This window comes from Eleutherodactylus coqui, chromosome 10, assembly GCF_035609145.1.
Source record: "Eleutherodactylus coqui strain aEleCoq1 chromosome 10, aEleCoq1.hap1, whole genome shotgun sequence".
Classification (NCBI taxonomy): domain Eukaryota; kingdom Metazoa; phylum Chordata; class Amphibia; order Anura; family Eleutherodactylidae; genus Eleutherodactylus; species Eleutherodactylus coqui.
The window spans coordinates 85,623,353-85,637,220 of record NC_089846.1 but is presented as its reverse complement, the minus strand read 5'-3'; the positions used below and the strand labels follow the sequence as shown (position 1 = coordinate 85,637,220).

Here is a 13,868-nt window from a genome sequence, read left to right as displayed (position 1 = left end):
GTGCTGTTGTGGGGAGATGTTCTGATAGCCTTCAGGATGGGATACTGCTCTCTCAGCTTAGCTGGTTTATACTACTTTTTATAGAAGTAGTATAAACCACTTTAAAAACAGTTCTGGTGGAGAAAGAGCCAGGAAGAAGAAACAGGGGTTGCAGACAGGCTGGATGGGGTGCTGCTCCCCAGACTGTCCTGCATTATCTGCCCACAAATTCCTACTTTTCTATAATATTTGTATCTGGTCTCCTAGCAAGCTGTGTACAAATATGCATCCATATATAATGTAATTGCATATGCACAATGGATGGAACACACCAATAAAGATCAATGGAGCTCAGACGCCCGGGATCCCTGGTAAAATAGAGCATGCTGCAATTTTTTTATCCTAAAAGTAGACCATCAATAATTTACATCTGGAAAACCCCTTGAAATTGCCTGCAAATGGAGGGTAAATGTTTGCCACGTAGGTAGAATAAATGTACTAATTGCATGATCGGGGCTCTCAAAATTAGGAACACACAACAGGTGATTTTCAGAAATGTAAAATGATCAATCTTTTTAGCCCAAATCAACTTAAAGAACAACTTTCTGCAGTTGAATTACATTTAAAGGGGTTGAACTGGATTAGATAAACATGACCACCATCTTACAGAAACAGTGCCACACTTGTGCACAGGTTGTACGTGGTATTGCAGCTCAGGTCTATTTACTTCAATGGAGCTGAGGTCTGCACCCTTTCCTGTGAAGCCACGCCCCTTCCCAGTGACGCTATACCTTTTTCAAATAGGATGAAAAAAGTGTCTAAAACAGAATATAAATGTGGTAAAACAGTTCTCTGGTGCATTTGTAATAGTAAATCCACTCTAGAGACTTTACTGACTGTCTGCAGTGTTGGCCCCCCTTTTCTGTATATGTAATAATGCAGTAACATGTAGCACCTGTGTAAAGAGGTAATACGGGATGAGATGATGCCTGATCTCTGCTGATACCGAGGGGACAAGAACTGGAGATACGAAATCTGTTGCCATGTAAAGGAAGTCCCACAGCGATTCTACTTTATTTAGGAACTTGTTAATCTGTATTATATCAGTATTTCCCTCCACAACAAACTTCTGGTAAAATCACAAGGAATTTCATGTAGTGATAGTTTGTTACAATGTTGCATGTTGATATATACAGAATAGTCTGCCCTCTAGTGGCCGCCATCACATACAACAATCAACAATCAAGAAAAGAATAATTCCAGTAGCCTCTCTAAAAATTCTAACCAGACATAAATATTTAAGGGGCCTCTGTCTGATATCACAACCCCTTTAAATTTGTATTTCAGTTAATCAAGCTGATTTTTCCTCTCTTCCATACTCCTGCCCCCTCCATGTCCTGATAATACTTTCTATATAATGGTGCTGTTAGTGGGCATAGGGTGGTGCTATTAGTAATATCGGTCATTATATGGTGTGTTTTGCTCAAGAACAGTATGGAGGTAATATTTAGTCAATGTATAGAAGAAATATTTATCAATATATGGTGGTAATATGGAATCACTGTATGGAGGAAATATTTCTGTATGGAGGTAAAATTAGAACCGCAAATTTATCAAATGTTGCACAATGTTTTTAAATTTTTGTTTTTAATATGCCTAAGGGCTTAATCAGACGACCGTATATAGACCGCGTATTTACACCGGCCGATATACGGCGTTCTTCTCTGCAGGGGGAGGAGGCTGTAAGAGCCGTGAGCAGTGCACTGAGCTCCCACCCCCTCTCCACCCCTTGGCACTATTTGCAATGAGAGGAGGTGGGTCTAGGGCGGAGCTAAGTTCCACAAGTTAGCTCCGCTCCTGTCCCGCCCCCTCCCATTGCAAATAGTGCCGAGGGGCGGAGAGGGGGGGGGGGGGGGGGAGCTCAGTGCACTGCTAACGGCTCTTATAGCCTCCTCCCCCTGCAGAGAAGAATGCCGTATATCGGCTGGCGTAAATACGCGGTCGATATACGTTCGTCTGAATAAGCCCTAAAGCTGTGGAGTCACTTTGTATATCAACCAGTTACTGGAGGGGCGTTGCAGCAAGTTTTGCAACTTTTTAAAAAGTCACGTCATAAATGTCTCCAAATATCCCCTTCCACTCCAACTCTGCCGCTTTCCTAGACACTTTTGAAAAGGTCCCTCCCAACTTTACAATTCTATGATTCCAAGTGGAGTGAGAGACGTCACATCTGTTATTTTTGGCGCAAATCAGTAGTAACTTTGTCTAGACTGATTTGTGCACACAAAAAAAATAAAAATCGCAACTTACACCAGAATTCTGCCCCAACCCCAGTAATAAATGTGTCCCAACGTAGTGCAGACAGTCATTTTATAGGAACCATTGATAACACAATGTTTGATGTACAAGGTGTCCTGTGCCACAGTGCAATATGATTAAATACATTCTCATGAATTATTCTTCAGCCCACAGGATATCGTCATCCGGTTTGTATCTACCGCAGATCTGCTATGTCCCATTATGGTACGTACAATATATGGGATGACAAACATTTTATTTCCAGGAGGTCCTCAGTAGATGACTGTCTGCTGTAGATATAGATTGGCGATGAGGGTTGTGATGAGGACACCTATAGAAGCAGTAATAAAGTTCCCATAGGATAAGGGCTTCGTGTTCTCCTCCAGCCATCTGTATTCCTCATCAAGTCCTTGACTTTGTAGTTCAGGTCCCAGAATTGTTCTGATCTTCTCGTAGTATTTGTTCACATGTTTTATCTACAGAAAAACATGAAAAGTAGATATCTAAGTCTTGTTTCCAGGACTAATGCCCTCAACCATCTGAGCTATGTCTACATATAAGGACAACTCTCTAGTCAATATGACCAATGAGTGACCCGAACCAAATGCCCACAATTATCTGACCTATGCACCCAATGGTATAATCAATGCTCCCCAACCAGTGTCCTCAACCATCTGAGCTATGCCTATACGTAAGATCCACTCTCAAGACAGTAGGACCAGTTCCTCAATCTATGCTTATAATTAGTTAATCTATGCCCCAACGGTAAGCTCAATGCCCCAAACCAAATATCCACAATTATCTGATCTATGCCCCAAACCAAATGCCCACAACCATCTGATCTATGCCTGAAATAGTAATTAACTCTCCAGACAGTATGACCAGCACTCCAAACCGAATGACCTCCATTATCTGACCTATGCCTCTAATGGTATGATCAATGCCCCCAAACAAATGCACTCAACCATCTGAATTTTCCTCCCAATGATATAATTAAACCTGCAGACAGTATGACTGATTCCCCAAATAATGCCCTCAGCCATTGAATCTATGCCTGGCATGGTATAATTGACTCTCCAAACAACATACCCAAAGACCCTATAGTACTATGAATGCTCCAATAGTATGGAGAACACTCCAATTGTATAACCAACAGCCCCCGTATCACAAGTCCAGAAAAAGTAAGATCAACAATTCTATAAGACCCATGTTTGCAAAGATGTGATTAATATCAGTGCCCCTACACAATAATCAATGCCCGACTAGGGTAGTTAAAGGCTGTGCACAGTTTGCACTTTTTCAACTCAATGGTTTTGGAAATTAAGGCTTTTTGTAATTGTTTTCATTAAAAAATTCTAATTGTTAGATTTCTATTCTTGTGTTGTTCTCTAAGACACTGCAGACAGAGTATACTGACAGCTCTTCCCCTAGCCTGCACGCTGATGAAGGAGATCGGGAGGGCAGAGAAAGCTACTATTACATATACCCCATAATATGAGAAATGTGCCCTGAAAATCATAATTATAAATGGCACCAATACTATACTGAATGCACCACAGAATGATCAGTGCCCCCTACTGTATATTTAGTGCCCCCTACTGTATATTCAGTGCCCCCTACTGTATATTCAGTGTCCCCTACTTTATGATTAGTTATGAGCAAACTTTTAAAAAGTTCCTGGAGGGTTCACCAAATTTGGGCAAAACGTTCAGTTCAGTCCAGTCCAAATTAGTTAAAACCAAACCTGAATGTCATCAAACCCCCTAAAATTGGTGTAGAACATTGTTTAAGAGCCATAAAACTTGTGTTTGATACTCTTAGGTCACCTCACCTGGGAGCCGAGCTGTTTTAAATCAAAGTTAATGAAGAAAAAGAAGAAAAAAAGGAAGAAGGAAAAGAAGAGAAGGAAGAAGAGGGAGGAAAAAGAGGAAGATAAAGGGTAAGAAGAGAAGCAAGTACGGGAAAGAGAGGAGGAAGAAGAGGAAGAAGAAGATGATGAAAAAGAGGAAGAAGAGAAAGAAGAGAAGGAAGAAGAGGAAAAGGCTCAGGTTTGTACCACACTAAACTTTTAGCAAAGTTTGACCTGAATCAGGTTTCTGTGCTTTGGCTTGCTCAACACTATGATCAGTGATAACCCCCAAAACATCATGATCAATACACATCCATTGTAATTGCTGCCCCCAGAACTGATTAGGGCAGGTAATGACAATGAGAATATAAATGTACTTTGCCAGGATCCAATAACATGGAATCAATCCCATAGAAAGCCCTACTCTCCCATCAAACGAGTCCGCGATCAGTACTCACCTGCACTTCTGTCATTAATGTGGTGTTAATCAACTTTCGGTCGTAGGGAACTAAGGTCACAATCTCAAACGTGAGATACTTCTCCCCTCCAAATGTATTCTGCAGCCGGAGAGAAAGAAGGAAGAGAGGAAGAAAGAGAAGGAAAAATGAAATGGAAAGGGTTAATTACTCTCCCATACAATCACTATTCCATACAGATGTAGCAAACATTAAATTGACAAGAGGTTGAATGCAGTCGCAGCAAACGTTAACTTGGCCTTTTCAATGGCTTTTGTTAAGTTAGGTGTCAATTTAAACTTTCACAAAGTTCCAAAATTGCATAGAAAACAAGTAGTCTGCCCTCTAGTGGCCATCATCACACACAGCAATCGTGAAAAAAATACAATTTTTGGAACCTTTAACAAAGTTCTAATCAAATATTATTTATAGCTATGCTATTTCTTCTCCACGGGGTCCTGCAGTGAAGGTACACGTTGTATGAAGTTGGTTCACCCTATAAAAAGTCATTTCCTTTGGGGTTCAACAATCACATTTCCCACCAACTTGGCACTACGTTTGTGTTGTTTGCTCACTGTGTAGCTCAGAATATTCCCCAACATAATCATAGAAAGCATCCATGGCCTATAATGGACCTGATACACACCAGAAGAGTGTCTGTACAGTATCTCTTTGTGTCAACATAACTACTTAAAGGGGTTGTCTGAGACCCCCAAGCTGCTCTTTATTTCGCTACTTATGTTACAGTGACCAACTCTGACTATTACAAGTATATGCTCTTTCACTAATCCAGACTATGGCCACTTGTGCCCGCCGCCAAATCCACTGAACTTCCAGTGATGTCAGATACATAACCCATGACCACTCATCGCTAGCAGAGGGCCGTTCTTGCATTCAAGTGGAGTCTGCATGCGCCAATGTAGACTGAAGACTATTGTCAGGTGTGCAGTTCAGCCGGAAACAATGATCTGTGGAAAACTTGTGACATGACTTTACGCTGCACTCGGGGGTCACGGGGAGAATTTCCATACAGGGAAGTGCTAATTGTCAGTTTTAGTGTGAAGCCACATTCGATGGTAAAATCCAGTGATCTGAGTGACTTCCAATGAGGCCGGGGCATCGGTGCTAGACTAGCCGGGCCAGGATGTCACTGCCAACTGCGGGGGGTTTTCTTGTGAAATGATGGGGAGATTATACTGATAATGGCATGATTGAGGAAAAATATCCAGCAAAAGGGGATCCTGCAGACGGAAACAGTTAATCGCCGAAAGGGGTCGGAGGAGGATGTCAGGAATCGTTTTGATGAACAGGTGCTGCAGTTAAGAGCAACCAAATACAACACTGGTGCTCCAACTATCATAGCCAAATGCAAAGCTTGGTACTCCTTAGCATGGATGGGATATAACAGCAGACGACCAATTCCATCGCCATTGTGTCTAAGAAAAACGAGACTCCAGCGGGCAAAAGAGCAAAAAAATTGTATCACTTGGTAGTGGAAAAACATCTCCTAGTCAGAAAGATCCAGATTTCTGTTGCCCCGTGCTGATGGGAGGGCAGGATTTGGTGCAAACAGCCTGAATAGATGACCCCTTCCTGTCAGTCTGGTGCAGTAATGGGGTGGGGAGGTTTTCTTGACGCACGCCGGATCCTCTGATACCTGAGGATGGACACCACGATGTACAGCTGTGTTTCTGAAGGCCGAAGGAGTCCAATGCACTCCAATAAAGTGGCGGTTCAGTGTACACAGCATCTACATGCCGGCTATATAGAGTTTCCCAGCCGCTACAGGATGACTCCGGGGATTAGTGATTAATTTGCCCTTTAGTTTTGGTATTTGCATCTTACAATATTTGCAGCCACATTTCCGGAGGTTTCTCTCTTAGAGATGGAGAAGTGACGTTTCATCATCTTCTAGATAAATCAGAGAACTAAGATAAATTAGGGAAGTCTCATTACGTTGTTCAGATTGGGAAACCCTCCACAAATCTTGGCGAGCCTCCTGCTTATTACCATCAGGCCTATTTACTCTTCATATAAATATGTGACAGTTGTATCCTTCATCAGGTAAAGCAGATTTATGCCTGGACCCTCTTCCATAGAACTCTCTGTATGACGACTTTTCTCCATCTCCAGAGGCGCCGGAATAGTAGCCCCCGGGGATATATATGGAGGCAGCCCATGACAGGGTTAACGGGGAGGCCAGGGTTAATTGAAGGGTGAAGAGGGGGGGGGGGTGTAGTATAGGGGGGAGTAGAGGGGGAAGTTAGAGAGAAAGTGCGGGAACAGCAGGGGGAGGAGCATCCCTAGGCGGCAACGGAGGAAGAAGAAGCAGAAGGAGAAGACGGAGGCCACGAGGAAGAAGAGGGAAGAGGTAGAGAAGACCCAAGACCCCAGGCAGAAGTCCCAAGACCCCAGACAGAAGTCCCAAGACCCCAGACAGAAGTCCCAAGACCCCAGACAGAAGTCCCAAGACTCCAGGCAGAAGTCCCAAGACCCCAGACAGAAGTCCCAAGACCCCAGACAGAAGTCCCAAGACCGAAGTCCCAAGACCTGTCCGTGAAGAGCCCGAAGGTGATCGTCAGGAAGCGCCCAGAAGAGGACTTACCGGACATGGAGGCCGCCATGGAGAAGATCCGGGCAGCGGTGGAGGAGCGGGGCATCGACTGGCTCATGAGGGTCCTGGACGTCGGGGCCCCGGGCCCATCGGAGGTGGAAGCGGCACCCGCACGGTCAGCAGCATCGGGGGGAGAGGCGTCCGGAGCCCCTGCAGCAACAGCGGTGAGAGAAAGGGGGCGAAGGACAGCCGCTGCGGGGAGCCGCACACCGGAGGCAGCAGCGGGAGCGCTGTCGGGGACTGCTAGTGGCCGGAGGGAGGAGGCAGGAGGGAGCAGGCAGACACCTGCAGCATCGGCGAGAGGGCCGAGTACGAGGAGGGCCCGCGCTCCGGCGCGTCTGAGCCCTGATCAGGCTCCACAGCGTCGGCGCCGCATAGAGAGTCCCTCACGGGCCCCTCCGGGCCGGCTCCCTGCACCATCCATGCCATCGGGGGAGCGCAGGCCCGGGAGGAATCTCGCCGGGCGGCACGGCGCAGCGTCCGGCACTAGGTCCCGTGCTGCCAGGGGGGCGGGGCCTAGCACCGGGCTGTCGGCGGTGAACAGAGCTACAGCGTGGGGCCGCTCTGCAGGAGAGCCGGTGGTAGCAGAGCAGCCCCACAGTAACTTCCATGGACTATCTGAAGTGCGGCCCGTGAGAGCCAGGCCGAGCAGCAGGCAGGCGGCTGCGAATCCGGAGGTGCGTATGCAGCCAGAGGAGGACCCCGGTCGTCAGTTCGGACCACATTCTGACGAGGAATCGGATCCGCTGGAGGGAGGATCGGCGGCTGGTGGGACTACAGCCCCTACGCAGCCAGGTGAGCAAACACACGGGGACACTACATTACATGCAGTTAGCCGCGTTGCGCACGCGGGAGATAGTTTTGGGGGGTGGACAGGGGATGGGGGGGCGATGGCAGGCACACATGGCGCAGCGAGTGATTTTGGGTTATTTCTGGGTGGATTATGGGAGTTGTGGCGCAAGCAAGACGCAAGAGCAGGGCCGTCGCCAGTAGCTGCTTGGACGCTACCGTCCAATGCGTCGATCGCCGACGATAGCGCTAGGGGTGGTAGCACGGCGGGGGCGTCTTTAGGGCAGCAGGTAGCGCCCGTTACGGTAGGGGTCCAGACGGAGAAAGATGGGGAAGGGATTCGCTTGGATGACAGAGCGAAGGGGGAAGTTTATGTGTGTTTCGAGGGCCCCCTAGGTGCACACTTAAAGAAGGAGGTTAGAGAAAAGATTTGGCGCGACGAATACGTCGAGATCTTTTCCCTTCTCCCTTTGGAAAAATTCAATTTAGATAAAGGGAAAAGGACAGAATATAAGAAGGAAGAGGAGGAGAAACGTCGGTGGAGACTGATTCCACAGACGTTCTCCAACTGGATGCAAGCCTTCGCTATTCTGGCCAGCGTTATAGGTGAAAAGGCGCCGGAGAACTGCTCCGGCCTTTTTTGCTATCTCGATGCGATAGGTGAGGCGTACAGAGTATACGGGGGCCAAACGTGGCTTAGGTACGACGAACAATTTCGTCAGCGGAAAGCGATCCGACCGTCTATTCGGTGGGATCAGAAAGATATTGGCCTATGGTTGCGGGTAATGGCCCCAGTTAGGTTTGGTCAGCCCTTTCAGGGGGGGGCCGGGACTAGCAGCTCGGCCAGTGGTTCCCAAGGAGGGGGGCAGGGAGGACAGTCAGGGAGTCATAGGCTCGGATTGTGTTGGCAGTTTAACGACGGCCAATGCAAATTCGGGAACTCTTGCAGGTTCAAGCACATCTGCTCCGTGTGTAACGGCACGTCACATGGAGCAGCAAAGTGCTTTAAAAAAGGAAAAGGAAAGGGTTTCGGGGCACCTGGAAAAAGGGATGACACCAGTGAAACTGGCAAAGATGGTGCCGTTTCTAAATAGGTACCCCGACCGAGATAAGGCGAGTTTATTGTTTGAGGGTTTTAGGGACGGTTTTAGAATTCCCCCCCCAGTTCATAGGGTTCCGGTCACAACCAAGAATTTGCCGTCAGCGATTCGGCAATCGGCTGTGGTGACCAAAAAATTGTTTAAGGAGGTTCAGTTAGGCCGCATGGCGGGACCGTTCCGTTCCCCGCCCGTGGCGGACCTGGTGGTCTCACCGCTGGGGGTTGTTCCTAAGAAGGAACCTAACAAGTTTCGACTCATACACCATCTGTCATACCCAAAGGGGGCGTCAGTAAATGACGGTATAGACCCGGAAATTTGTTCTGTAGTGTATACTTCATTTGACGCCGCAATAAAATGGGTCCGCAGGTATGGGCAGGGAGCGAAGCTGGCAAAGGTGGATATCGAGTCTGCGTTTAGGTTGCTCCCAGTTGCTCCAGAGAGCATTCGTTTGTTAGGGTGTTTTTGGGAGGGAAGTTATTTTGCGGATAGGTGCCTACCCATGGGCTGTTCCATTTCTTGCGCTTATTTTGAAGCGTTCAGTTCCTTTTTAGAATGGGTAGTTAGGGATTGCACGGGGATTAGGTCAGTGATCCATTATTTGGATGACTTCCTATGCATAGGGCCAGCAGGTTCGCCTATTTGTGCAACTTTGCTGGGGTCACTTCAATGGGTTTCCGGTCAATTCGGGGTGCCTTTGGCGCCTGGGATGACAGAGGGGCCCACTACATGTTTAAAGTTTCTGGGCATTACCATTGACACGGTTGCAATGGAATGCAGATTGCCCGAGGAGAAGTTGACAGAGTTAAAGGCGGAGGTAAAAAGAGCAAGGGTTGTCACCAAGGTCACTTTGAGGGAGCTCCAATCGTTATTGGGCAAGCTTAATTTCGCTTGCCGAATAATGCCGATGGGGCGAATTTTCAGCAGAAGGCTAGCGTCAGCAACGGCGGGGGTTCGGTTACCCCACCATTTTATCCGGCTAGGTAAGGAACTCAAGAAAGATTTAGCAGTATGGGCGGCGTTTCTAGAGAACTACAACGGTCGGTCAGTAATGATGGAGGAAATGGTAAACAATTTTGATTGGGAATTGTTTACTGACGCCGCAGGGAGTTCGGGTTTTGGGATTTACTTCCAGGGCCAGTGGTGCGCGGCCGGATGGCCGAGCGACTGGTTCTCGTCAGGGTTGGTAAGGAACTTGGTGCTACTCGAGCTCTTCCCCATTATAGTGGCGGTGGAGATATGGGGCGAGCAATTTAGGAACAAGAGAGTACGCTTTCACTGCGACAACCTGGGGGTCGTGCAGGCGATAAATAAATTGTCTGCATCGTCCCCTCCAGTGGTGGCCTTACTGCGCCACCTGGTGCTGAAAGCGTTATCACTGAACGCTTGGATAGGTGCGGTACATGTGCCGGGGGTGAGCAACTCACTAGCGGATGCTCTTTCTCGTTGCCAGTGGGAGCGATTCCGACGTTTGGCCCCGGCAGCAGAGAAGGAAGGGGTGTCTTGCCCGAGACACATCTGGAGCGTGGTCAGCGAGCAGTGAGGCACTTGATAGGTACCTCACTGGCTCGGAGTACGTGGACGTCTTATAGGGCAGCCTGGTCGGAATGGGAGGAGTGGCTGCAGCAGTGGGGAATCGTGCGTTCCGACGAGGACAGGGTAGGGGCGTTGTTAGGATGGTTGGGGAAAAGTTCTGAGACAGGGTTGTCAGTCGCCAGAGTTAACAAATTTATGGGAGGAGTGGCGTTTGGCGCTAAGTTGCGGGGTTTGACTGATGTTACAAAGAATTTTGTAGTGAGACAGGCACTAAAGGGGTTTAGAAGGGGGCGGGGGGGGGGTCAGATATGCGTCGGCCAATCTTGTTCGACTTGTTGAAAAGATTGGGGGGCGCATTGGGGGAGATATGCGGGGACGGGTTTGAATACTCGCTTTTTAAGTTGGCTTTTTCATTAGCTTTCTTTGGGGCTCTTCGGCTGGGGGAACTGGTTTCCCCCAGCAAAAAGAAAGGGGGGGGTTTACAAAGCGAGGATACCAAGGTTATAAAAGGACGGTTGGAATTAGTCATCCGTCGTTCTAAGATGGATCAGGAGGGTAGAGGTCGGAGAGTGTCGCTAGGACAAGTGCGGGGAGAGTCCATGTGCCCAGTTAAATGTTGGGAGGACTACAGTTTGTTAGCAGGAGTCAGGGTAGGGCCTCTTCTGCAGCACCGAGATGGTCGTTTTTTGTCAAGGTTCCAGTTCGAGGCGGTGTTAAGAAGAATGATAGATACGCTGGGATTAGACAGCTCTAATTTCGGGACACATTCTTTTAGAATAGGCGCGGCAACGGAGGCAGCAGAGAGGGGACTGGATAGTCAGGCGGTGATGGGCATCGGTCGGTGGAAGTCGGGACGGTTTAAACGTTATATCAGGCCGCATTTGCTTTAAGCGGGGGGGGGGGGACGGTTTTGCGGCGGGGTTAATTACGACTAGTTGTTTTTCTTTTGTTACAGATCATCGAGCCGCGTTGGTGTGGATAATGGGCCACTCTTTTGTGTATTGGGGGGGGGGAGAGGGCTAAGATCAGGCCTAACGGTAGACAGTTAAGGCTGAGTAAAGAGACGGCGGTAATTCGATGGATCGGAGTGCGGGGCATGGCCTGGTTCCGGGTGTTACAGGACGTTCAGCGCCTAGTCTCCCTAGACAGGCCGCCTAACATCCTCGTACTGCACGTCGGGGGCAACGATTTGGGGCGGAGACCCTTTAGGGACCTAGGTAGGGACATCCGGTACGATATGCTTCGTATGATGCAGATGTACCGGGGCTTGATCTTGGTCTGGTCAGAGATGGTCCCTCGCAAGGTGTGGCGCAACGCGCGCTCAGTGCGGGGGATAGACAAGGCCAGGATCAAGGTTAACCGGGAGGTTTCACGCTTCGTTGCGCGTAATGGAGGAGTGGCCGTTCGGCACATAGATCTTGAGAAGGGAGTAGGAAACTATTGGAGGAGCGATGGCGTGCATCTCAACGAGATTGGGACGGATCTGTGGTTAGAGGGGGTTCAGGAGGGAATAGAACGCGCGTTAGTTCTGTGGGGTGCTGCGCAGGCATGAGGTGGTCATGCCATGCTGGCGGTGGCGTTCGGAAGGGGGGGGGGAGTTCTTGGAGCCAGCTGATGTGCGGGGCGGGGGGGGGGGGAACGGGGGCTGATGGCTACCTCCCCCCCCCTCCCCCTTTTTGGTATAGTGTGTGTGGTCAGCCTGTCGCCTCCCGGCTCTGTCAGGCCGTAGTCCCTGCAGAGAAACGTGGCTAGCCGAGGAACGGCTCGCGCCTCTCTGAGTCGGGAGGAGGAGGGCGACTAGGGGCAACCGGTTGTGTGTTGCCTCCCGAGTCGGCTGTCTTGCGACGGGAGGGTTTTAGCGGGAAGGATTTCAGTCTCCCGAGTCGGATAGAGGGAGAGAGCGGCGGGAGGCAGGACGGAAATCCTTTTCCCTGTTGGGGAGGCGACAGAGGGGGTTGGAGGCTCCAGGGACTTCCCCCTTTTCAGTGGGTTGTTTTATTTCATGTTTTTACCAATTGTTAATAAGAATTTTAATAAACGGCCGCTGTGGCCAAAATTTATCCAAGCTAGAAGTTGCAGCGTTTTAATTGAAGAAAGGGGGAGGTTTGGGTTAGGTCACAGAGGACACATCCGATATACCCGCGTCAAGAGGCGCCGGAATAGTAGCCCCCGGGGATATATATGGAGGCAGCCCATGACAGGGTTAACGGGGAGGCCAGGGTTAATTGAAGGGTGAAGAGGGGGGGGGTGTAGTATAGGGGGGAGTAGAGGGGGAAGTTAGAGAGAAAGTGCGGGAACAGCAGGGGGAGGAGCATCCCTAGGCGGCAACGGAGGAAGAAGAAGCAGAAGGAGAAGACGGAGGCCACGAGGAAGTCCCACCCACCCGCCCTTACTTTAGCATATAGGGGGCAGTTTAGTTAGTAGAAAGGGTCGTAGAGGTATCGCAACATTGTCATAGCGGCGTTCGGAAGGGGGGGGGGGAGTTCTTGGAGCCAGCTGATGTGCGGGGCGGGGGGGGGGGGAACGGGGGCTGATGGCTACCTCCCCCCCCCCCTCCCCCTTTTTGGTATAGTGTGTGTGGTCAGCCTGTCGCCTCCCGGCTCTGTCAGGCCGTAGTCCCTGCAGAGAAACGTGGCTAGCCGAGGAACGGCTCGCGCCTCTCTGAGTCGGGAGGAGGAGGGCGACTAGGGGCAACCGGTTGTGTGTTGCCTCCCGAGTCGGCTGTCTTGCGACGGGAGGGTTTTAGCGGGAAGGATTTCAGTCTCCCGAGTCGGATAGAGGGAGAGAGCGGCGGGAGGCAGGACGGAAATCCTTTTCCCTGTTGGGGAGGCGACAGAGGGGGTTGGAGGCTCCAGGGACTTCCCCCTTTTCAGTGGGTTGTTTTATTTCATGTTTTTACCAATTGTTAATAAGAATTTTAATAAACGGCCGCTGTGGCCAAAATTTATCCAAGCTAGAAGTTGCAGCGTTTTAATTGAAGAAAGGGGGAGGTTTGGGTTAGGTCACAGAGGTCACATCCGATATACCCGCGTCATGTCTACATCTCAGATCATCTCTGCTACTTCTGACCATCTCGAAGTATTTCCCAGAATTAACCCTTGGCTATCTGGACCTGCACTTCCTCAGCTACCTACCTGCTGCTTACCCTGTTATAAATCCCTTTAGTCCATGAAAAGGGCTAAGAGTGAGAAACATACGGCCCCTTAGAACTCATGCCCAGGTTACTAAGTTCCAGACCGCTTTCTGCACAA

General features: G+C 49.3%; 1 protein-coding gene across 1 annotated transcript in view; it reads right to left on the bottom strand.

Moving 5' to 3' along the window:
• Positions 1 to 1,984: 1,984 nt before the first annotated feature.
• XPNPEP2 (X-prolyl aminopeptidase 2) overlaps positions 1,985 to 13,868 on the bottom strand; it is a 61,763-nt gene continuing 49,879 nt past the window's right edge. Inside the window, exons 20-21 of the mRNA XM_066581438.1 lie at positions 4,585 to 4,683; positions 1,985 to 2,753 (exon numbers count right to left, since the gene is read on the bottom strand). Of these exons, the coding sequence (XP_066437535.1) occupies positions 2,550 to 2,753; positions 4,585 to 4,683 (303 nt within the window). The 3' untranslated portion in view covers positions 1,985 to 2,549. The remainder of the gene's footprint in view (positions 2,754 to 4,584; positions 4,684 to 13,868) is intronic.